Raw genomic sequence first — 25,588 nt, 5'->3', positions numbered from 1 at the left:
CAAGGCAAAGGCCTGAGTAGAGGGATTTTTAATGTTGGAGTTTGATGCTGAAGTCTTAAGCTGGAGCTCCAGGAAGTAAGCACACAGAGGAAAGAGAAGCAAGTCCTGGGAAGAGAGGAACCCTGAGCCTGGAGAGAAGCAAGACCCGGGAAGAGAGGAACCCAGTAAGCTTGAACCCTGGCAGACATCATCAGCCATCTTGCTCCAATATGTGGAAATAGACTGTGGTGAGGGAAATAACCTATGTTTTATGGCCTGGTATCTGTAAGCTCCTACCCCAAATAAACACCCTTTATAAAAACCAACCAATTTCTGGTATTTTGCATCAGCACTGCTTTGGCTGACTAAAATACCCCTGGAACTTCTCTGAGAACTGGGGAGCTTTTCTCATTCTCAGTTAGGTTGCTGGACAACCCAGCCTGTGCCTTATTTTCCTGACTTGTTAACATTAATCCTGACATAAAACCATTAAATGTCAGTCACTTAATAAAACATAACAACAATTACAAGGATAATATTTTGCTTTCACTTTATTTTGAAGTCAGTATCAATATTTGCTATAAAAAAACCAATCAGGTCTCTCAGATCCAATCACTTAATATTTGTTTGACAAAATTTTCCTGAGCCAGACCCAATTTCCACATAATAAATATTTGTTGTTTTAAGCTACTACATTTGTGATAACTTGCTATGCAGCAACAGATAACTAATACAGCCAGCCACCCCAAATGCCCTACCAAACTTCCAGCACACTCTGGGGCCTCCCTGTTTTTTGTGTAAGCAGCCACCATGGAGGGCACTGGCTCGGCTGAGTTCTGCTCTCTGCCCTCTCTCTCTTCCTTAATTCAGTGATAGCTAAGGCAGTTCCACCTCTTGTTCCATTTTCCTTTTGGTAGGAAAAGGGGAGACCCCCTTTTGTGACATAGAATTAGCATATCAGCCTTTCAAATTCTGGCCTCTCTGTCCAGTTCTGCACCCAGAAGAATTTTTTAAAAAGTTTCTGTCCAAGACCACTGAAGCTCTGCCACAGCAAGCAGAGAGTTGAATGGGCTCCAAGGGGATGCAGCATTATTTCACAGGCAGAACTGGCAAATCTGGGAGAAGCATGATGTGTTAGTTTGCTAAAAACTGCCAGAAGCAATATACCAGAAATGGGTTGGCTTTTACAATGGGGGCTTCTTGGCTTGTGTGCTTATGGTTCTGAGGCCGTGAAAATATCCAAATCAAGACTTCATCGGGCGTTGCTTTTCTCCTCAAAGATCCACTGTTGGTGATCCTAGACTCCTCTCTCACATGGCAAGGCACATGGTGGCACCTGCTGGGGCATTCTCTCCTTCAGGCTTCCTTGCCCTCACTTCATGCTTCCTCTCTCAGCATCTGTGGGTTTCTCTCTGTATCTCTCTGTATTCATTCCATTTTAAAGGACTCCAGCAAAAGGATTAAGACATGCCCTGGCCCACACCTTACTTAAGTAATCTAATGAAAAAGCCCTTAACTGAATCTAATCAAAATGTCCCACCTATAATGGGTTTATACCCACAGGAATGGATTAATTTAAGAACATAATTTTCTGGGGTCCATAAAAGCCTCAAACTACCACACACACTAATTAAAAGTGGTCTTTCCCCACAACAAATGCTTTGTGCACTTTTGCTGGTGGAGGAGCCCTTTGCCTTCTGCTGGTCTTCAGGCTAAATGAGCTTCATCAAGCGTGCTGAGCCCAGAGTTCCTGCATCAGTTTTTCTCTCCCACTTACATAACCTTTCACTGAAACAAATGGAAAAAAAACATGTTTTCTCAGGTCAGTTGGGAGAGAGCAAAGCAATGACTCTTCTCAGTTGTTTAAAGGAGCCATGGCATAGTGTGAAGGCTTCTTGTCAATAGCTTTGCCATAATTCCAAGCACATGTATCATTAGACTAGAGGTTTATGAGGCATTTTGAGCTCCTCAGAGCTGGGCAACGCCACACTATTCTTGAGTGGGGCCAAAGCCTGGGAATTCTGAAGTAAGATTATTGATTCCTTGCTTTCTTGTGGGACAGTGGGTTTCTTTTAGAAAATGATGATGGTTCAGAATAATTTACAGGGAACCATTCTGGGATGTGGAGCCCTGCTCAGCATCCCAGGGCAGGACGAAGGCAGAGCGGCAGAGTGGGAGGACCTGTCCTAATTCCACATATGATTAAACCTGGAACGTGGAAGGGGAGCCTGTGAGCTGGGGCAACACTGGCTTCATGTTGGGTTGGTGTGACCAGCTCTGCTCCGGGTGATGTCTTTTCTAAGGGTGACACTTTGTTTCATGCACAGCTGCACATCCCAAGGTACCAGCACAGGATTTGGCACAGAGTAGGCACCCAATACATGTTTGTGAAATTGCATTCCACCCTCTATGATTTTTTTTTCTTCTAGAATTGGGGTTGAGAACATTGTGAAGACATTAATTAGAAGCAATGATATTTTCTGCATTGAACACTGAGTTGAATCTCCTATGTGGACAGAGAAAAAGGGCTGATTTGGACACAGCAAGAGCTCCATAAATCCTGATCCACAGAGGAATGGGGTTTGGTATTGTCCCTAAGGGGCATTGGATTAGAGCAGGAAAGTTTTTGGAAGGAGCCTGCTTGATTTGAATCCTGGTTCCGCTGATGGGTAAGGCAAGCTACATAACCTTTTGAAGCCTAAGTTTCCTCAACTCTAAAGTGGGGGGAAACTTGATGACTCATGTAGTTCACCATGTGTCGGGGGCCGCTCTTGGCTGCTGACATGTAGTAACTCATGTGATCCTTTCACCAACACTACAAGGCCTAAGTACTAAGAACATGAGCATCAATTTTTCACGTGAGGAAACAGACATGGAGAGGTTCGTTTGTTGCTCAAGTGGGTGGGATAGCTGGGATTTGAACAAGGCAATCTGTGTTCTTAAAAGTCTCGTTGATGTCTACCCTCAAGGGGTCTAGAAAGATCAAATGAGTCCTACTGAGCATATCCAGTAACTGCAGACCCTTGTATGAATGAAGGGTGGGGATAGTGGAACATTCGCTGGGGGAGTTCCGGTGGGACGTCCCACCCAGCCTTCAATTCCACCCTGTCACCATCACCCTCAGCCCCAGCCAGCCCCAGGTCCTGATTGATGTTGACCACGTCTCAGGGATGCTGACTGGCCCTCGAGTGAGCAAAGCCACTTCTGCTGGAAGAGACGTGTCACTGTTAGGAATGGCAGTCTTGAATCATGAATTAGTTCCACACCACCTCCCGTCCTGGAGCTCCAGGGAAGGGAGATGCACGCAAATAAAGAGTGGCACTCTAATTGGGCGGGTACCGAACCTGCCTCAGTGCCTGGGGGCCCAAGAGCCTGCTTAGGGATGGCGAGTCGTGCGTCATCACTAGTATGCTTGCTATAAATAGGCGGTGATCTAAAATTAGTAAAATAAGAGAGAACATGTGGCACGTAGTTAAACAGCAGGGCTGCTGAGCAGGGAAGTGGTCAGTGCCCAAACAGGTTTCAAGGATCATCTCTGACGCCATGCCTGCCATCCCTGAAAGAGTCGCTCCCCTTAACTGAATGGGTGCTAATCAAAGTGCCTTCAGTGTGCACCAATAAGCCTGGGCTGCACAGAGGAATGAACGCCAATTAGCTGCAATTATCTGCTTTCTTATATGTGCATGCACAGTGCACTGGTCTTGAATATTAGTGAAGATGCAGATGTGCTCAGTTTAAGCAAAATCTGACATAAGAAACAGTGTTTTTCAAAGAACAGGGATTCCCTTAGAAGACCTATTCAACAATGATTCCTTTAGGGTTTCTATCTCACAACTTGGCCCAATTCCTTCCAAATGTTGACTGGTTTAAAAATTTTTATTTTTCTACATGACTTTTAAGAAACATATTCCTTAGCCTTTTCCACAAGCTGTATAACTTAGGGCTAGTTGGTTAACCTCCTGGGCCTCAGTTTCCTCAACTGTAAAAGGAGGACAATGCTATCATATCAATAAAAGAGATGTGTACGACAGCTCTTGGCACAAAGAAAATGCTCATTGAAGAGTGGTTGTTACTACTAAGTCAAGAGGAAACAACAAAGTACAAGGCCTTTTGCTGTCTGAGAGATAGAACCAGCTCAAATCGCCTATTCCTCTTTCCCAGGTAGGGTTGGGCAGAAGGGGAAGGCAGGAATTCCTAAACTTGGTTCTGAGTCAGATTTTCCTGGAGGGCTTCTTAAAAAAACTTTGACCTCCTATTCCAAGATGTTCAGATTCCACAGTTCTGTGGAGCCAGGAATCCACATTTTGAACAGGCCCCCAATGCAGGTAGCATGAGGTCACACTTAGAGAAACCCCAAGCGGGGTCTAGCTCCCCAGAGGCCGACCTGCTCACTGCTGCACTTAAGAAGACCTGGGCTCTGCCACTGGGCATTCCTGAGAAAGATGTTAATTATGCGATTAACCCAAGAGCTGAGCCTCCTTCCCTTCACTGCAGGGGCGGGGGCTCCTGGAAAGACTTCCCCATGCTCTGGCTACTGCTTCCCAAACTAGGATACAATGAGGAGCTGCTGCTAAAGAAGAGATTCTGGTTTCCTCCTATCCCCAACCTGGCATGGAATTGTCTGCAGTACCAACAGATGATAAGATGGTAGGATTTTTGGGGAATCTGTTAGATTATTTATTTATTTATTTATTTATTTATTTATTTATTTATTCATTCATTCATTCATTCATTCATTCATTCATCCATCCATCCATCCATCCATCCATCCATCCACCCATTCATCCATCCATGTATTTTATTCAGTAACTGGGTGGCTGAGGAAACAAAGACCTGGAGAGGAAAAACAGGTTCTGAGGAGGCTGGCTGGCCTTGGTAGCCTGCCTTCCAACAATGCCGTCATCCCCGAAGGGCGAACTTGCAGCATGATGGCTCTTGCTACAAATTCTATTAACTCTAATCGTTGTTCTGTGGTGAATGGATAATGCATTTAGCAGAAATAGACCCAATCAATTTATATGAAACACATAAAACTTTCTCTTTGGAATTGGCATCTGTTCTTGAATCATAGGAGTGTGTGTGGAAACGGACAGTCTGTCACCCTGACGTCTGGGCACATTAGCGGTGCGGTGGGTTAATTGGAGAGATGGGCCAGCTAAAGTTATTGCTCCCTTCTGCCATGTCCCTTCAGCTCCTAGGATCGTGGAGCTGCGAATGGGAAGGGATGTGGGGATTGTCTATTTCAAGCCTCTGCTTAAGCACACACACAGTTGTTGGCCCTTGACCGTGTTCACATATAGCCCTTTTCACACTCACGGGAGCTCTGTTACTGGAGGGTTTGTTGTAAAATGGAGGGCCTGGTGGAGAAGGGACTGCTCCTGGCTTGCTGGTGCAGAGCCAGGGCCAGCCGTGGGTGTTCTCGCTCCCAGCCCCCTGCTCTTTCCATGCTTCTTTTGTTTTTTTAATTAAAGAAGCTGTGTGTTTACAAAACAATCATGCATAAAATGCAGGATTCTTGCACACCACTCCACCACCAATGCCTTGCATTGGCAAGAAACAAAAATTGATGATAGAACTTTTTAAAAAAACAGTAGTTACCTTTGTTAAAACTGATGAAATATAAAAACAGGTCTATCTATCATCCACCGTTTTACATTAGGTGTATTTTTCCCATATACCAGCCTATTATTAACACTTTGTTTAATATCGTACATTTGTTATAATTACTGAAAGAACATTTTTATCCTTGTACAATTAACCATAGTGCATCAACTACAGTAGTACCATCTTATGTACAACTGTACAGTCTTACATTTTTAGTTTTTAATTTTTTATCCTAGTATTATGTATATCGTAAACTTTCCCCTTTCGACCTCATTCACTTATATAGTTCATTGCTGTTGATTACACTCAGAATAGTGTGCTACAATCACTAACATTCATTTCCAAACCTTTACCATCAGCCTAAACAGAAGTTCTGTACAAAGTAAGCATCAATTCCTTATTCTCTAACCCCAATCTATCCCCTGGAAACCTATATTCTAGATTCTAACTCTATGAGTTTATTATAATTAGTTCATAATACTGAGATCATGCAATATTTGTCCTCTTGTGTATGGCTTATTTCACTCAGTATAATGTCCTCAAGGTTCATCCATGTTGTCACATGCATCAGGACTTCACTCCTTTTTACAGCTAAATAATATTCCATTGTACATATATACCACATTTTGTTTATCCATTCAGATGATGGACACTTGATTGCTTCCATCTTTTGGCAATTGTGAGTAATGCCACAATGAACATTAGTGCATAAATATCTGTTCAAGTCCCTGCTTTCAGTGGGAAGGCTGGATCATATGGTAATTTTATATGTGGTTTTCCATGGAACTACCGGTTTTTCTTTCATAGCAGCTGCACCATTTTACATGCCCACCAGCAATGAATGAATTTTCCTATTTCTCCATATCCTCTCCAACATTTGTATTTTCCTTTATTTCTTTCTCTTTTTTAAAAAATATTGGCTGTTCTAGTAGGAGTGAATGATATCTCATTATGTTTTCAATTCGCATTTCCCTAATAGCTAGTGAGGTTGAACCTCTTTTCATGAGCTTTTTAGCCATTTATATTTCCTCTTGGAAGAAAAGTCTATTCAAGTCTTTTGCCCATTTTTAAATTGGGTTGTTTGTCTTTTTATTGTTGAGTTGTAGGATTTCTTTATGTGGTTTCCAAAAATTTTCTCCCCTTGAATAGGTAGTCTTTTTACATTCTTGACAAAGTCCTTTGATATACAAAAGTTTTTAAATTTTGAGGAGGTCCCTTTTATCTATTTTCTCTTCTCTTGCTTGCACTTTGGGTATAAGTTATAAGAAATCACTGTCTAACACAAGATCCTGAAGATTCTTCCCTACATTTTCTTCTAGGAATTTTACAGTCCTGGTTCTAATGTTTAGGTCTTTGATTGATTTTTAGTTAATTTTTGTATACGGTGTGAGATAGCATTCCCCCTTTGTGATGGTTAGGCTCATGTGTCAACTTGGCCTGGTAATGGTGCCCATTTGTTTGGTCAAGCAAGCACTAGCCTAATTGCTACTGTGAGGTCAATTTGTAGACTTAAATCAATAGTAAGCTGATTGCATCTATGACTGAAAGATGTCTCATGCAAACAGTTAAAGGCCTTAAAATGAACTGAGAAATAGGAATAGAAGGAAACCTCTTCAACATGTTGAAGGGCATATATGAAAAACCCACTGTTAACATTGTACTCAATGGTGAAAGACTGAAAACTTTCCCTCTAAGAGCTGGAACAAGACAAGGATGCTCTCAGAATCGTGAATGATGATATCAGCACTTAGAAGAATTTCCATCTCAACTTTAGCCAACCAGCATCTCCTGAAGAATTCAATGAAAACCTTCATCAGAGTTTCCAGCTTGCAGCCTAACTTATGCAATTTGGACTCACACACAGTTGCATGAGACAGTTTTATAAAATCTTATAATATTTACAGATATCTCCTTTTGGTTCTGTTTCTCTAGAAAACCCTGATTAATACAACTTCCATTCTTTTATATATAGACAGCCAGTTCTGTCAGCAATATTTGTTAAAAAGACTATTTTTTCACTGTTGAGTGGACTTGGCAGCTTTGTCAAAAATCATCTGGCCATTGATGTGAGGGTCTATTTTTGAACTCTCCATTCAATTCCTTGATCAATATATCTATCCTTACATCATAACGGTATTTAGTCTTCCATTCCAAGAACACAGACTGTCTTTCCATTTACTTAGGTCTTCTTTGATTTCTTTTAGCAATGTTTTGTAGTTTTCTGTGTACAAGTCCTTCACATCCTTGGTTAAATTTATTCCAAGATATTTGATTCTTTTACTTACTATTGTAAATGGAATTTTTTCCTTGATAGCCTCCTCAAATTGCTCATTACTAGTGTATAGAAACACTCCTGATAATTGCATGTTGATTTTGTATCTGGCCACTTGGCTGAACTTGTTTATTAGCTCTAGTAGATTTGTTGTAGATTTTTGGGGCTTTTTATGTATAGGATCATGTCATCTGCAAATAGGGAAAGTTTTACTTTTTCCTTTCCAATATTGGAAGATTTTTTTCTTTTTCTTTCTTAACTGCTTTGGCTAGAACTTCCAATACAATGTTGAATAACAGCGATGACAGTAGGCATCCTTGTCTTGTTCAAGCTCTTAGAGGGAAAGCTTTCAGTCTTTTACCATTGAGCACAATGTTAGCAGTATGCCCTTTATCATGTTGAGGAGGATTCCTTCTATTCCTATTTCCCAATGTATTTTTATCAAGAAGGATTTTGACTTTGTCAAATGCCTTTTCTGCATCAATTGAGATGATCGTGTGGTTTTCCCTATTTGATTTGTTAATGTGGTATATTATGTTAATTGATTTTCTTATGTTGAACTACCCTTGCATACCTGGGATAAAACCCATTTGATTGTGGTATATAATTCTTTTAATGTGCTATTGGAACTTGATTTTGAAAGTATTTTATTGAAGTTTTTGCATCTATATTTGTAAGAAAAATTGGTTTGTGATTTTATTTTCTATTAGTGTCTTTATATACCTTTTTTTATTAGGGTGACGTTACCTCACAGGATGAGTTAGGTAGTGTTCCCTCCTCTCCAATTTTTTGTAAGAGTTTGAGCAGGATTGCTATTATTTTCAGAATGCTTGATAGAATTCACCTGTGCAACCATCTTTCCTTTGTTGGGATGTTTGTGACGACTGATTCACTCTCTTTACTTGTGATTGGTCTGTTGAGGTGTTCTATTTCTTCTAGAATCAGTGTAGGTGGTTTGTGTTTTTCTAGGAATTTGTTCATTTCATCTTTGTTGTCTAAGTCATTGGCTTATTGTTGTACATTGTATCCTTTTATGATCTTTTTATTTTTGTGGGGTCAGTAGTAATGCCTCCCTCTCGTTTCTGATTTTATTTATTTGCATCTTTCTTTTTCTCTTTGTCAATTCTAGCTATGGTTTGTTAATTTTATTGATCTTCTCAAAGAACCAATGTTTGGTTTTGTTAAATCTATTTTTTTTTTCTTTCTTAAAACCATGTGTTTCTGCCCTACTCTTAGTTATTTGTTTCCTTCTGCATGCTTTGGGATTAGTTCCTTTCTTTTTTTCTACTTCCTCCAGGTGTGGAGTTAGGTCTTTCACTTTATCTCCTTCTTTTTTTAATATAAGCATATAGGGCTAAAAATTTCTCTCTTTCACTGTCTTTGCATAAGTTTTGTTATTTTTGTGTTCTCATTTTCATTTGTCTTGAGATAATTACTGATTTCCCTTGCAATTTCTCCTTTGACTCACTTATTGTTTAAGAATGTGTTGTTTAACTCCATATATTTGTGAAATTTCCAGTTCTCCACCTGTTATTGATTTCATTCTATTATGCATAGCTATCCCAGCACTTTTTTGCTAACTATTTGCCTGGAATATCTTTTTCCAAACTTGCACTTTCAACCTATTTATGTCTTTAGGTCTAAGGTGAGTCTCTTGTAAACAGCATATAGTTGGATCATACTTTTAAAAAAATCCATTCTGCCAATCTGCATCTTTTGATTGGGGAGTTTAATCTAATAACATTTAATGTTATTACTGTAAAGGTAGTACTTACTTCAGCCATTTTAGCCTTTGGTTTTTACATGTCATAACTTTTTAAATTGTCTTTCTCGTTACCCTTTATGTTACCCTTACTGATAATCTTCCTTTCTTCACTTACTCCAAGCCATTCTCTCCTGTCTCTCCCCTTCAACCTGCAAAACTCCCTTTAGTGTTTCTTGTAGGACAGGTCTCTTGTTGATGAACTCTCAGTTTCTGTTTATCTGTGACTATTTTAAACTCTCCCTCATTTTTGTTGGGCAGTTTTGATAGATAAAGAATTTTTGGCTTGCAGATTTTTCCTTTCAGTACCTTGATATACCATACTTTTGCCTTCTAGTCTCCAGCATTTCTGATGAGAAATTGGCACTTAGTTTTATTGAGGATCACTTGTATGCGACCAATTGCTTTTCTCTTGCTGCTTTCAGAATTCCCTTTATCTTTGGCATATGACACTCTGATTAGTATGTATCTTGGAGTAGGTCCATTAGAATTAATTCTTTTTGGGGTATGTTGTGCTTCTTGAACATGTATATTTATATATTTCATAAGACCTGGGAAATTTTCAGCCATTATTTCTGCAAATAATCTTTCTGCCCCTTTTCCTTCTCTTCTCCTTTTGGGATACCCATGGCCCATATGTTTTTGTGCTTCAAGCTGTCATTAAAATCCATGAGACACTGCTCAATTTTTCCATTCTTTAATCTATCTGTTCTTCTGCCTGTAAGATTTTGATTGTATTGTTTTCTAGTTTGCTGATTCTTTCTTTTGCCTATTCAATCTGCTGTTGTATGCCTCTAGTGTAATTTTAATCAATTCCATTTTGCCTTTTGTATTAGTCAGTCAAAGGGGTGCTGATACAAAATACCAGAAATTGGTTGGTTTTTATAAAGGGTATTTATTTGGGATAGGAACTTATAGATACCAGGCCATAGAGCATAAGTTACTTCCCTCACCAAAGTCTACTTGGAGTAAGATGGCTGCTGACATCTGAGAGGGTTCAGGCTTCCTAGGTTCTTACATTCCTGGGACTTGCTTTTCTCTGGGTTCAAGGTTCCTTTCTTCCTGGGGCTGGTTTCTGTTTCCTCTGCATGCTGACTTCCAGGGCTCCAGCTGAAGTCTTCAGCATCAAACTCCAACATCAAAACTCCAACATCAGAAACCCCACAATTCTGTCCTTTGCCATGCCTTTTATCTGTGAATCCCCACCCACCAAGGGGCAGGGACTCAATGTCCTAATGATGTGGCCCAATTAAAGCCCTAATTGTAACTCAATCAGGCCCAGGTGCAGATCAGATTATAAACATAATCCAATATCAATTTTTGGAATTCATAATCATATCAAACTGCTATAGCTTTCATCCTCATAATTTCTGTTATGTTTCTTTTATACCTTCAAATTCTTCTTTATGCTCACATGTTGTCTTCTTAATATCATTTATCTCTTTAATCATATGTCCTTAATATCCTTGAAATGATTTAGGAGATTTGTTCAAACATCCTTGATTAGTTGTTCTGGATTCTGTATCTCCTCTGAAGTTTTAATTTATCCCTTGAATGAGCCTTCCTGTTACTTAGTAGGCTTACAATTTTTTTGCTGATATCTAGGCATCTGATTTTCTTGATGCATTTACTCTGGAGATCAGTTTCTGTCTTTTGTGTAGGGTTTTATTGCTGATTTGCTTTGTTAAGACTCTTCTTTGATGCTTAGCCCCCTCATTCTAATCTTTAGAATAACCTGTGTTTCAGTGATCAGATTTTTTTTCAGCTCTTCTTGCCCTAGATACATGGTACAATTTTAAAGATGCACTTTTTGTGCAGTTGTTTCACCTCCAGGAGAAGGGTTCTTTTCCTTTTTTTCTTCTCTGGGAATTTTGATCTGCTCTGTTTTCTGTTTGTTTTTGTTTTGCCTCTATACATTTTTTACACTTTTTGTTGTTGCTTCTAGTTCCTTTTGCCAAGAGGGCAAATTCTGGGAGAGGGGTCATCCCAGAGTGGACTTTCACAAGTCAGTATTCCCCAACCAAAATAGGTCTAGGGACCCAAAAAGGGGGCATAGATAGACTCCAAGTGCCCTGGGGATGGGATCAGAAAGGAAGCCAAAATCCTCTTTGCTTCCCAAAGCCATGCTTTCCTGGCCTGCTCAGCAGATGGCTCTGTTTGCATCGCTAAGGTGTCAGTATGTCTTTCAGTCTCCACTGACTCTGCCCTTGTTTGGGGCAGGTTGAAATAATTGCCCTGACCCAGGACCCAGTGATCTGAATTTGCTAATCAAAAGCCATAATCAGTGATCAGTCGTGCCCACTTGGGGAAGTGGATTTTTACATTCCTTTCTGTCAGCAACTGCTACCAAGGGACTGGATTCCATGGCTGCCATGAGAATGGGGAATGAGCACTGGCCACTACCATGTGGATAGAGCAACTTACAGTTCTTTTCTGTATTTTATTAGCCTCTTCCTTCTACTCTTTCCTGGATGCTGTACAGTGCTCCTCTGGCAACCAGAGCCCCCAGAACAGTAGTTTCAGATAGTTCCTGCATGTTTAATAGATGTTTTGATGGAAGGATTGAGTTCTGGAACTCCCTACTCCACCATTTTTCTCTCTGTTTTAATTGCTTTTTATTTCTTTTTTTTTTTCCTCTTTGGTAAGCGATTTTTTCAGAAAAGGGCAAAACAACCTGTCACCAAACAACTCAATGGAAGGGCTGTGGTTTTGATGCCAGGGTTCCACAAATTACCATTACCTGTGGGATTGGGCCCAAGGTTTGGGCTGGCTCTCACTAAGCTGATTCACTTTGGCCCTCCCTGTACAACATCTGAGCTCACAGGTGAAGGAGGACGCTGTGGTAGTGTTGCTGAGCCCTGGGGGTTCTGCCTGTCCTTTACCAGAGCTTTTTTTGGAGAAAGGGTGGCAGCTCCTGCTTGCACATTCTCACTCCTAACATTCTTTAGAGCCAGAGAGAGAAAAGCACATCTCTGCAGCTCCATGATTACATTATCCCAACCATTTGGTTAGTGTAATTGTATGTGCAAAGCTGACAAATGTAATTTCCCTGGACTTAATATTTGTCCCATTTTCTCCTTCAGCTTCTTCATCTGATTAGCTAAAGTGACTCAGAGGTTTCCGAGAATACTGAGTGAAGTGCCTGGATGAGCTTTTCCCTGTCTCAATGTTCCAGCAGGCCACTCTGCTCATGGACTGGGGAATGGGGGAACCCCCAGACCTGGGACATCAGGCCCAATCCTTCTTCAGGGTGGGGAGGGATAGGGGTGGCTTTGGAGATGTGAGGAATCTTTGGGGAATTTGGAAATTTTGTGAGAAACTGTTTTCAAACTTTGGACTCTGTGTTTCCAAGAGCTGCTTTGAGGTCTGCCAGGATGACCAGTGATGTGCCACTAGCCACCCTCAATCCAGACCAGCATAAACTGCCAGTATAGAACTTTGAAAAGAAAAACTGATTATTGTCTTTTCTCCTCTCTACTTTGTCAGAGGGTTGGGAGATGAATTTTTTACTGTTTGTATGAGGGACTTTCATCCAGAACTCCTTTACCCCCCTTTTCCATTTTTAGTGTTTATTTCCAATTGGAGACACTAATGCCTAGAAATGGTTTAGTTGGTTGAAAGAACGTGGACTTAGGGTTCACATCCTGTCCCCACTCCCTACCAGCTGTGTCACTCTTGCATTCTTCTACACCATTTTCTCATCCCAAATGGTCATAACAACACCTATTCCTGGGCCAGTGAGGTCTAAGTGAGAGGATATGTGCAGGGTAGGCATACTGGGTGATGGTTCAGTTCTTTGCCTTTCTCATCCCCACCTACTTGTCCCTCCCCCTCTGGTGGGGCCTTTGAGGTGGAGGCTCTGGGCTTGATTTAAGTTCTTTATTGTAGGCCATGACCTGCCCATTCATAAGCTACAGCTCACCTCTCCCAGACCGGAAGCTCGAGAATAGCAAGTACCAGGCCAGCCTGGTTGCTGTTACAACAGGAGGTCCTGGGCTGAGGTGTGCTGAGGGATGATGACTGGGGGTGTGTGTCCTGGCCCTGGCTTCTGCCAACTTCATGGGTCTGGCTGGATCTTACCCCCTATAAGACCCCTCCTTTTCATGGTACCTTTCTTGCTGTAGGCACCTTAAAGATTTGTGCACCTGTGCTGTTCTCTTCTAGACCATGAGTCCTATGAGCTCCTGACCTGGGTTTCTTCTATTGGCATCTCCTGGCTGAGCACAGAAATGGCCACAGGGCTAGTATGCAAGAACTGTGTCTGGGTCTGGATTAAAGATGGATGGGGGTGGTATTCGGAGCTAGCCCCTTCAGGGGCTCAGTGCGGACAAGGATCCCGGGCTGTGGCTGAGTCCTGGCCAAGTGCCACCTTGGGTGGCTGGCGGATGTTGTTTTGTAAGTGGCAGGAAAAGGAGGCCCTACTCCCCTGGAAAGTCCTCCTGATAAAAACAGACTCAACCAATACCACCTATTCCTAGAAATCTGCAGCAAGGCAGGACTGGTAGATCAAAGTCATGAAGAGGGAGAGATGCCTCCTACTATTGGAACACAGTCAGGGAAAGTGTCATTGGGAGCCTAACCCAGCTTCTCCCTCACCTAAGCTATTCCCTGATGTGACAGCAGGTTTCTTGGAAAAGAGTGGCCCTCTTTTCAGGGCCCTGCAGTCTTTCTGAGGAGTTCCAGGGAGCCGGAGCAGCTTCTAAGGCACAGGGATATATTCGGCTGAATGTCTGTTTTCTCTTAAGTTAGTGTCACTCCAGAAGGGCTGAAAACAGCAGGCTGACCCATAGCCACCTTCTAAGTCACGCCTGCCAAGTGGCTGGTGTCAGGGATTGGGGAAAAAAGTGACTCCAGGGACAAGGCTTGAGTGCCAGCCTTTGTCATCTCAGCCTCTCAGGCAGCCACTCGCTTCTAATTTTATTTGGTGGTGGTAGGGAAGTTATCACTGCTTTTGAGCCACTGCATGATTTCATTAATCTGAGTAGCTACTGGGCAGACACTTACCGATTAGCCTTTTAGGGACAGTGGGAGTTATATGGCAGTAAACTGGGGAGTTGGGCAGGGTAGACGGCTGTTTCCTAAATGCTGGCTGCAGGGGAGCCGGCTGCTGATATCCAAGAATTGAGCTCAACATCACGCTTCCTACCAGTTGATCAATAAGTGTTTCTGGAGTCCCTGCTATATAATCAGCGCTGCTGGCTAGGCCCGGGTGGGGATCCTGCTGCGATGTTTGTTTAACATGGTCACGCAGAAAGGGGGAGTCTGGGCTCTTTCCTGAATTTATCACAGGGAGGTGATAGTTGACCAAGGGCCAGGAAGGAAATGGAGGTGAAACCTTGGGGTTGGGCGGTGAGGAGGGACACTGAATGAATGAGTTAGAAGGATGCCTCCCTCATGTTAGAGGTTTTTATTAACCACACCATAGAGTGAACAAATGGCAAGAGCCTACAGTTTAGTGTGTAAGGCTTGCCTCTGAGTAGAAAAACGAAGAGAACCTTTTTGAGGTTCTAGTGAGTGGGGGGGAAGGAGTGTGATGAGAAGCGCAACTAACACGTTCTCCCGGCAACTGGCTTAGAGCCATCAGGAGTCACGAAGAGGATGAGAATTCATCCTGGGACAGATTTTTGGGGGAGAAGAGGGAAAGGATTTCTTCAAAGGCAAAGCTAATATTTAGTTAAGTAGAGAATGAATGAATTTAGTGATCAAGGTGCATGCTTCTACTTTTTTGTATTTTGCACTAAATAAGGGCTCCGCATTATAAATGGCATGGGAGATTTATCATTTGTTTGCTCTTACATTAATAAGATTGATCTTTGGTAGGAAAAGAGTGAGTGGGGATTGTTCACGTCAACCTGCTTCTCAGGTTACTCACATCTAAGGCGTTTCATATGCCCAGGCACCGACCCCTGGGGATCCCCCTTGTTGATGTGGGGCCCAGGTGACCTGAATCCACTTCTCTGATCTAATAACGGGTATGGAACCTCATTCCGGGGTTGGGGACCATTCCAAGAGACTTCCTCCGGATACAAAGAGTAGCTGAGGAGTCACAGCCATGGTTTTGGGCCAGAGACTGAAGAGGCCTGTGTTTGAATCAGCTAGAGGCATGGGAAGGTGGGATATGTTGAATCCAACAGCTTTGGTATTCTTTACACAACTCTACAAATTTACTAAAAATCACTGAATTGTGCAACTTTAAATGGGAGCCAAAGGTTTGGGGTAAAGGTGGTGAACTGGAAGCTTTGGGGGCTTTATCCCTGATGGGGTAGCCAGCCTTTGTGTAATAGAAAAGCCTGGTCTTGGGAACAACTCTTTCTTCCAGGAGAAGAAATCCAACAGGAAAGGCTGCTTTGGTCAGTAAATGAGGAGGAGCTGAGTTTAGGAGTGCATGCCAGCTTGGTTCTCCTGCCGGGTCCTTGCTATTCCCCAGGCACGGAGGCAGGTGGCTGCTCTGCACAACTGCCCCAGACCCCTTTGTCCAGGCAAGAAGAGAACCCAAAGAACTTCCTCTTAAATTCCCAGACACAGAGTGTGGTTCTAAAGGCTGTTTTCTTCTTTAAAAACTGCTCCCCACCCCAACTTCAGCACACATCTTTCTTGTCTTTTGCACAAAGAAATTCTTTGCTTATACTTGTGAAATGAGCCCTTACCTGTAGGGTCAAAGATGGGGGTCTCTCTGGGTGTGCTTTCCCAGGGTTTTGGCTCCTTGTTTGGGTTTCTGTCAAACAGGTTCCTCGATTTGGGTGCTGCGTTCTGTGGCACCGTGTCCTCCCCGCTGACTGGAATAGAAGAGGCCAGGGTCTGAGACAGGCAAGGCTCAACTGAAGGGAGAGGGGGGTGGGAGGGACAAGACGTCTCGGCTTATGCAGGGGTGACCAGGCTGCAGTGGTCTGGGTTGGGAGGACAGACGTGCTGGGTACAAGGAGCACTCACTGGTTAGGTAGCAATCCAGGCTGACGGAGATATTGTCGAAAGCCACGGTGGCTCTGGATCCTTCTCCCCACCATGCAACAATCTGCAGCCAGAACCTGTACGTATCGAGAAGAATGTGCGTGAGGAACAGCCTGGGTTGTTCACATTTTGGGATTCGGCATCCAGTGCAAGTGTGCAGATTACCTTGCTTGTAACTTTAATTTTTACTGGTCTCTTCTGATTTCAGAGCAGAGACAGGAGGGGAGCAGCCAACCCCTCCGTCCACTTCTCTAACACAGAGCACTGCCCTTTCTGGAATATTGTTCTATGCTGTCAATGGCCACCCCCTGGCCCTTAAATACATTCCCTGGTAAACTGAGGACATCTCTTCGGTTTCTGTGTATACAGGGTGAGTGGAAATGGGTAGGCTTGCGATTTAGCTGGTGCTCCCAGTGGGGCTGAAGCTGTTACTAAAATATTGAAATGTTTTTATACCAACCAATAAAGAACACTGTCCCTTAGATGTCCCTGCTTGTGGTCCTAGGCAGCCAACAGCCAAATCCAACACCAAAGGCTTAGCCCCTTCATAGCAGAGACCACATATTCTGTGGTTTGTCCAGTATCTCTCCTGGTGCATTGACCAACTGGTTGTTAAATATTAAATGATTTTGACTATTACCCCAGGAATGTTTGTAACCCACACAGAGTGGGCCGTGAAGAGTTAACAGTGGGAAGCATATTTAGCTCAATGGATAGAGCATCTGCCTACCACATGGGAGGTCCAGGGTTCAAACCAAGGGCCTCCTGACCCCTGTGATGAGCTGGCCCATGCGCAGTGCTGATGCACATAAGGAGTGCCGTGTCACACAGGGGTGTCCCCCACGTAGGGGAGTCCCATAAGTGCACCCTGTAAGGAGAGCCTCCCAGTGCAAAAAAGTGCAGCCTGCCCAAGAATGGCACCACACACACGAAGAACTGACGCAGCAAGATGACGCAACAGAAAGAGACACAGATTCCCGGTCCTGCTGACAAGAATGCAAGCAGACACAGAAGAACACACAGAGAATGGACACAGAAAGCGGGGGGCGATGAGGAGAGAAATAAATACAAAATAAATCTTAAAAAAAGAGTTAACAGTGAAGCTTGGAGGTATTGTTTCTTTCCACCTCTTTGATAGCTTTGGAGGGTCAGGTGCTCGCCTGTGCCCAGGGAAGGCTTTAAAGTGAGATTACTGGAGAATACCTTTGGTTCCTTGTTTCCTGGGGAAATCATCCTCCTGGAAGGCTACTAGTCAACCAGCCCCTTCCTGAGAACTTCAAAACCTTTCCCACCCTTCAGAAAGTCAATCCAGAATGACCTGTACACAGCAGGAGCACAGTGTGTGCACTCTGTGGTGGACAGAAAACATCAAGACATGGAACCCACACCTGTCAAGTGGTGACTGGTAAACAAAATGTGGTCTAGTCATGCAACGGGAAGCTATTTGGCCATGAAAAGGAAGGGACTGCAGGTACATGCTACAGCGTGGATGGACCTCAACAACACTGTGGTCAGTGAGCCAGCCGCACAAACGGCCACACATTGTACAATTCCACTTATTTGAAATGTTCAGAACAGGCAAATCTGCATAAACAGAAAGTGGATAGTGATTTCTTGAGACTGGGACTGAGAATGGGGTGTGACTGCAAACTAGGCTGAGGGTTCTTTTTGGGGTGATGGACATGTTCTAGGTTGGACCATGATGCTTTTTGCACAGCTCTACCCATTTGCTCAAAGTCATTGATCTGTACCACTCCAAATGGGTGAAAGTATACCTCGACTGAAGCTGTTAGAAAAGAGAGAGAGAGCCCAGGTAACAGAGCTATGGGGTAGCATGGCATTGGCAGGAGCAGGAGACTGTGTGTGGAGAAGGCAGGGCAGGGGGGCACAGAAACTGCAGAAAATGGAATGCTGGGAGAGGGAGGAAGGGCACCCAGGAGAGAAACACCCGGGGGAAAGAACATTCGCTCCAAGGCTTTGAGGGAGGGCAGCAGAGCTTCAGCCCGTGGGTCAGCTGCAGCAGGACGCATGAGCAGATGACGTCTGATCAAGGAATAAGAGGGTTAGATGCTGGCTTGGTTGTTCTTGGCCAGTCAGAGGGTGATTATTGGCTCCCACGGGGGAGAGACTTGAAATGAGAAGAAAACGTTTATCTCAACATCATGTTCCTGACTGACAATTCTGAAGGGAACTACTCAAATCCGTCTCTGCCTTCACCCGTTTTATGAAATCTCATCACTCACAAATAATCCTTTCTGTCTTCAAGTCACAGTTCGAGGACCCAAATCTGGTTTGATTCTCAAGAAGATGTGCCCGAATCTGTTGTACCACCGACCCCCCTGGTGCCACCTCGGGACCCACTGGGGCTTCACGACCCCCATGACAGGACAGACCAGGAGGGCTGCGATAACCAGGGGGGAGTGGGGCGGGAAGGAGGCGGCCGGGGCGGGGAGACCCCAGATCCTGTCCTGAGACACCTGAGTGAACACAGGTAAGGGAGGATGAGGGCACCGCAGCGAGGGGAGCACCAGCTCCTCCAGGCAGCCCTCGTGCCCGGGCCTCGATGACCTCAGGGAAGCCTCCTTCCTTGGGACCTTGGTAAGGGCAGGTCTTACTCACATACACCGAGCATACTGGGCCCAGCTCTGCCCCGTGCGGGATTCTAGGAGATGTCAAATGGGAACCTTGCAGCCAAGCTGCTTCCTGTTCACTGGTGAGAGGAAGTACTTATCAGACCGTGCAGGCAAGGGTAGAAGGAGGTCAGCGCCTCTGGAGAAGTAGAGGTGAAGTGCTCCAGGTGGTCAGAGGGCAGAGGAAGTGCAGCTGGCAGAGGGGGCCAGGAGGACTCCACAGAGGAGGTGGTATCTGAGCTGGCTTTGAAGGAAGAGAAGGGTTTGGAAATGACAGGAAGGTGACGGGAGGACAACTGGAGCAGAGGGAAGTTTCAGGGGAGGGAAAGGGTCCGTTTGGCCAAAGTGTGAGGGATTTGGAAGGAGGAAAAGATTGTGGGAGCATCTGAAGGTCAGCCTGAAGAGTTCCAACTGTAATATCTTCAAAAATGGTTCAGTTTCCAACATGACAGTGATCAAACCAAAGACCTATTTTTGGAAAACTAGGAATCAGTAAACAGGACAGAGAATTGAGACTTGAAGCGGAAACAAGGCGGGAGGTGACTGCGCGACAGCCTGTTCTGCTCGTGCGCGTCATACGCCAGCGCCGGTCTATGCCAGGTCTTGGCAAGGTCACCTCTGGAGACCTGTGACCAGGGTTCCTGGGGCTCCCGAGGGGTCACAGCCCAGACCTGGGGTTCCCTCTCTACAACCAGGGCCTGGCTACTGCTGTGTCCTCCTCTTTAAAGCAGTTGCAAAGGCTAGTGAGATGCTTCTCTCAGCGAGAGGACAGGTGGCACACAGAGCCGCTGGGGGAGGGTGAAGAGAAAGAAGCATCACCTGTGCAAGTATCAGGGGACGCTGCCTGCGCTCCCACACTGCAGCCTGCCTTTCATGTACTCTGCCCGGTCATCTTCTCCTAACCTGCCATCCACAGCCCGTGGGGCCATTTCCCTGCTGAATCTCATTCAGGTGACCCTTCCAGGACCTGAGGCACCTGAGCACCTGTGTGCCCATGGGGCTTCATGGCAGAGGGACAAAAAACCCTGTTTTGTACCTGAAAGGACCCTTCCAGGGAAGCTGCACCCTCCCTCCTTTCTCCTCCCACCTCTCCCCGCCTTCCATCTTTATTACTGAGAGATTAGAGCCTCCAAGTTCTCTGACAGCCACTGGGCCTCTTAGCATGGATGGGGTGATGCAAGCTGGAGCTGGAACGGTTTCTAAATAGAAGAATTTCTAAAGTGCTCTGCGAGGCGACGGCAGTGGCAGCTGCTGTTGAAAAGAGCTTGATTGACACTGGGAATTGCACATATTTTGAGTTAGGAACACTCATAACAATCAGGGAAGACTCAGTCAGATGCCACCATGTACACAGGCAAGGCTGCCTCTGCCCCCCCAGGAGGCCACACTGCCAGCCCTTCCCACAGGCATCCGAGGCTGCAGGAGGGGGGCGGGGCGCCCACCGTGGTGTGGGCAGGATGGGGGTCAGGCAGGGGCAGTCGGGAATAGTGGCTGAGATGGGTCTGGGCCTGGCAGGCGAGGGGGCAGATAGGGGCTTCTTTACTCTGGGGGCCTTGGTCTAGAGGCCAGGTGGGCCTCAGGGCCACCCCGTGTCACACTTCTCCACTGTGGGCAGGACCTGGCTGTGTGCCTTTACCTGCACCTGGCTCTGCTCACCCTCTCCCTGCTGGAGATGGCAAGACTTCCTCAAGGCTCTCAGAGTCTCACGGGTCCAAACACTCTTTCCTGCTGAGTTCCCCAAAAGTCCAGATACCAAATCGCTCGCCAGGGCCAGGTGGATGCTGGGTGTACGACCTGAGATCTCAAGTTCTAGCAAGTACTGGGTGGAGCCCTCTGGGTCTGGTGGGAAGACAGGTCCACACCACTTTACAGCCAGGGTCCAAGGGGCCAGGGGTCCTAGCAAACATAGGGTTACTTGGCTGCCCCTGCCTCAGTTCTCCATGGGGAAAGGAAGCTGAGCCCAGGGCTGGCAAAGCACTTCTTCTTCCTCTCTGGGGCAGCCTGGTCAAGGAGGACAGAAGCGTCAGTTCTTGGAGGCTCCTCAGCAAGCTCTCCCCACCTGTGGAATCTAAGCTCCCTCTTGATATAGAGGGGGAGTGGATATAACCATCCCAGGGTCCACAGGCTGGAGGAATAGAGTATGGATTAGAGTGGACTTACTGATATTCTACAATGTAAGTATTGTGATTAGTAATGGAAGAAATTGTAGCATTGATGTGGAGAAAGTGGCCATGGTAGCTGCTGAGGGTAGGGAGAGGGAAGAAGAGATATGATGTGGGGCATTTTCAGGACTTGGAATTGTCCTGGGTGATACTGTAGGGACAGATCCTGGACATTGTATGTCCTGCCATGGCCCACTGGGTGGACTAGGGGAGAGTGTAGACAACAATGTAAACCACTATCCATGTGCTGCAGCAGTGCTCCAAAACGTATTCACCAAATGCAATGAATGTGCCACGAGGATGAAAGAGGTTGTTGATGTGGGAGGAGTGGGGCTATATGGGGCCTCATATTTTTTTAATGTAACATTTAAAAAAAATAAAGAGGGGGGAAAAAAAAAAGAACCTGCCAGGAAAGCCACCTGTCCTTCCAAGTCCTTAGCAGTGGAGATTTTGCTCCCTGCCCCTTTAGAGTTCACACCTACCCAGCTCTTTAGGTATCTCCAAAGGAGACACTTTAGAATTTACAGGGTATTGCCTCTTTTTCTCTTTTTCCCAGCCAGTGGGGCTTGGGACTTGTGGCTCAAACAGACTTGGCTAGAAATCTGGGCTAGAGGCTGGTTTTGCATAAACAATGCATCCACCGGACCCATCCTGTTCAGTGCATGGAGAGGCCTGTTGAAAATTGGCCCAGCGGGATTCTGGAAAGGGAGTGGCCATTCCAGCAGTGGGCCAGGTGCAGAGGGCCTTGGACTTGGGTGCCTCCCAGATGTACCGGGCAGATCTCTGCCTGGGAAATGCTGATGCTGCTCACGCACGGCTCCAGAAAACGCACCATCTCGTTCAGGCAACAGACTGTTAATGGACAGTGCAGAGAATGCCTTATTTGCCACCCTGCCAGGATTGGGGATTGACAAACCTAATTAAGTTCACTTAATGATTTTAAGTAGCTGACAAAAGGTATGTGTCTGAATGTGGACTGAGAGAATAGAAAGGCTTGGCGAGAGAGCAAGAAAGAGTGGCTGGATTGGATAAAATGTATCTAATGGATGGATGGCGAGTCTCAGATCCCTTCATTGGCCATTCAGTGGGCTCAGAAGGAGAGAGAGGTCTGCAGCCCTTTTCGCAGCTGGGGCTTGCCTGGGCTCTGGCTGCTTAGGATAGAGCTGGCAGCTACTGCTGAGGGGAAATGCTTTCTCCAATTTCTCTCCGGTGCAGTTGATTTGCTCGGCAAAAGTCTTCTAAAATGGACTGTCACAAAGCTCCGGTCGCAGTATGCATTTCTATTAGGGTAATGCATGTGATGAAAAACCCTGCCACATCTCTCCTATTATCTGCGTAATTGACTTGAGTTACCGGTTGCAGAGGAGGGGCTGAGGGACAGCTCAGGAGCCTCAGGATCTCCTGGCAGCCTGGGCTGGGCTTCACGTGGCAGGGACTGACACGGCCAAGCCTGGACACACGGGTCCTGCCTCTAGAAGTCTTTGCACAGAAACGTGGGGACAGACTGGACTTTCAGGGTCAGACCCAGCAGATAGGGGCGTCTGCTCCTGGCTCACTCCCACCTCAGAAGTAATTATTCGCCTCCTGACTTGATTTCCCTCTGGGAATTGTGAGCGGGAGAGCAGTGAGGGAAAGCCAGACCGAGCGATTCGAGGTTTCCGTGGGCCATAGAGATCTTTCCTAGTGAAGCTGCTGGGAGGGAGCCCTTCTGGGTGAAAGCGGGGAGAAAACGAATGTTCGGTCAGGCCGAGCAAGCGCGGAGACTCACTCGGGCACTTCAACAGCCACATTGTCAGCGAAAGGCGTCCAGGCACTGCGCTCTCGGCTTCTTTGGGGGCTGAGGCTAGAGGGCCTCAGTGCCCACCTTGGTCCTGGCCTATTATCATTCAGAAAGGCCTAGCTCAAAGGTGGGCCCAGGCTGCAGGGCAGGGAGAAGTTCCACCTCCAGAAGGGCCTCCCCTGCTCGGCGGCGTCACACGCTGTGCGCTCCCTGTGCCTCGGTTTGAGAGGAAAAGGCGACGGTGGCTCTTGCTTCCTGCGGCCCCGACCCAGCAGGTGAGATGCCGGTGCACAAAGTCACCTGCCCCTCAGGCTCCACTGAGCTAAGTGCATGACGGGGGAGAAGTAAAGCACTACCCAGAGGGAGAAGGGGAGAGAAAGAGAGGCAGAGAGGAGAGTGGAAAGAGAGAAGGAAGGGAGAGACAGGGCCGCTGCCGTGGGCTGGATGTCTATGTGGGAGTTACCCAGGCCCGATTACTTGGGGGACCAGGCCTAAAAGGAAGAGCAGGGGCCACTTGAGAATATCATTTTACAGGTAAAACTGCTAAGGAGCAATGGGGCCAGTCACCAGTGAGACAGCAGTCGGGTCAAGACAAGAACTCAAGGCTCCTACTTCCACTCGCCTAGGAACGCTAGGCCTCTTGGACCACTGAATTCTTCTACTCCTCATACTACTTATGAAGCAGTGCCAGCTCCCTGGGACAACGGGGACCTCCAGCGCTCTCTAGAGCTAGAAAGCCCCAGCATCCATTCTTCTCCTGGGACACCCATACCACCTACCCCAGGACACACGGGCATGCCCAGCACTGCCCTCACTGTGGTGACAGCTCGTGCCTTGGAGGGATGAGGTGGCACCAGAGAAGTGGCAAGAAGACCCAGGGAAAGGGTGATTTCAGGTTCCCTCCTTCCCTGGCAAAATGCCTCGAGAAGGGTGAACTGGCAGCCTTCTGGCTCTGTGGGGGCCGAGCATCGAAAGGCAGAGTGAAGACTGGACAAGTGGCTGAAACTGAGCCTTGTCTTACTTTTAAACATCGACACCATGTGTGTATTTGCACAGCGGAAGCCTCTCTTTGGCACGGACTCACATTTTTCCTCCTGTTTTAAGTTTCTGTGAGATCGCTGAGTGTCCTCAAGCACTGTGTCAAATCACGGATCTCCGCCTTAGTCTCTCTGCCACTTCCCAGCACAGATCGCTTGGCTACCTCCTAAGAGTCAGAGACACGGGGCCAGCAGCTGGAGTCTAGAGATGTAGAAGACATGGGCCTGGCGCTCGGGGACTTTGGAAAGACTCGTAAGTCACATCACCCACTACGGTCCCTTTACTTTCCTGCTGTGGAACAAGGCTCTACCCAACCAGAGGAAACATTGCCTGTGGGAAGTGACAGAGAAGGAGTCAAGAGAGACTTTGAAGTCCTGGATATCCCTGAAAACAGCAGCCATGGACAGAAATGTCATTCAGGTGTGGGCTGTGGGGCTGGGGCTGGTTTGAGGGAAGGATGGCAGCGGACGCGTGGGCCAATGAAGGTTGGACTGGGCAGATTAGACATCTGGAAATGCAGGGATGGGACTCAAACAAAGATGTATGTGTCAGCTGTGTGGAGCTGCTGGGGGAGTCTGCAGAGCCGACAAGGTTCCTGACAGACAGCATGTATCAGCATCCCTATTGTTCCCTAAATTCTGGAGTTGCAGTCTTTCTGCCTGGGGAGAGAAGAGGCTGAGAACACAGAGTTGCACCGAGAATTATGAAAACCAGCGCATCTGTTGATTTTTTAACTGAGCTGTGGATGTTACCTAGAAAATCTCGAACAGATTTGAATGTCCTGCTATGCTAAAGGGGGTCACGTGTTGTCAGTTCAAGTGCCTATTTCCTGCACCAGTCTCCTGGGCTAGATCTGGCTCACTGCTCTGCATTCTCGATTGTGGAAACTTAGCGCTCAAAAGCAACAACTTGTCCTGAATGTCACGGTCAATCAGTGTTAGCGGTAGGATTTACAGCTCAGGATTGCTGATCTACTCCCTGCTCCAATGATCTCGGATATTTTCTGGGCAAGAAGGAGGACCAGACCCTTCCAGCGTTATGAATGCTTGATTTGGATATATCCATGCCTGGCTGCTCGTGGCACTGCTGAGCCACTGGCCACAGCTCTCTCCCTCTTCTGGGGGAGGGGGGGGGGGTTGGCCCAAGGCTGCTCTGGGCTGTGCTGCAGGGTCTCTTCTCCTGCAGCTCCTTTCTTTCCCTATTTTTTTGAGCTTCAGGGAACATGCTCTGTGTCCCCCAGTGAGCAGGTCTGTGGCCCAGCATGAGGCTGCATTAGTTAACCTTTTTTCTTTTTTTGCCTTTCTTAATTGAGATTTTATTGGTTATTTTGAAGTTCAGCACAGACATTATGAACAGTTTGCACACAATTTTCAATGTATGTACTGGAAACCTAAAAAGCCATGTAATTTTTAA

At 45.9% G+C, this 25,588-nt stretch overlaps 1 protein-coding gene across 1 annotated transcript in view; it reads right to left on the bottom strand.

Moving 5' to 3' along the window:
- Positions 1 to 25,588, bottom strand: part of ALK (ALK receptor tyrosine kinase) — a 769,970-nt gene that overhangs the window by 82,851 nt on the left and 661,531 nt on the right. Inside the window, exons 10-11 of the mRNA XM_004452341.3 lie at positions 16,548 to 16,642; positions 16,265 to 16,393 (exon numbers count right to left, since the gene is read on the bottom strand). Coding sequence (XP_004452398.2) covers positions 16,265 to 16,393; positions 16,548 to 16,642 — 224 coding nt within the window. The remainder of the gene's footprint in view (positions 1 to 16,264; positions 16,394 to 16,547; positions 16,643 to 25,588) is intronic.

Source organism: Dasypus novemcinctus, chromosome 25, assembly GCF_030445035.2.
Source record: "Dasypus novemcinctus isolate mDasNov1 chromosome 25, mDasNov1.1.hap2, whole genome shotgun sequence".
NCBI lineage: Eukaryota > Metazoa > Chordata > Mammalia > Cingulata > Dasypodidae > Dasypus > Dasypus novemcinctus.
The sequence above is the reverse complement of the archived record's forward strand: the minus strand, read 5'-3'. Positions and strand labels throughout refer to the sequence as shown.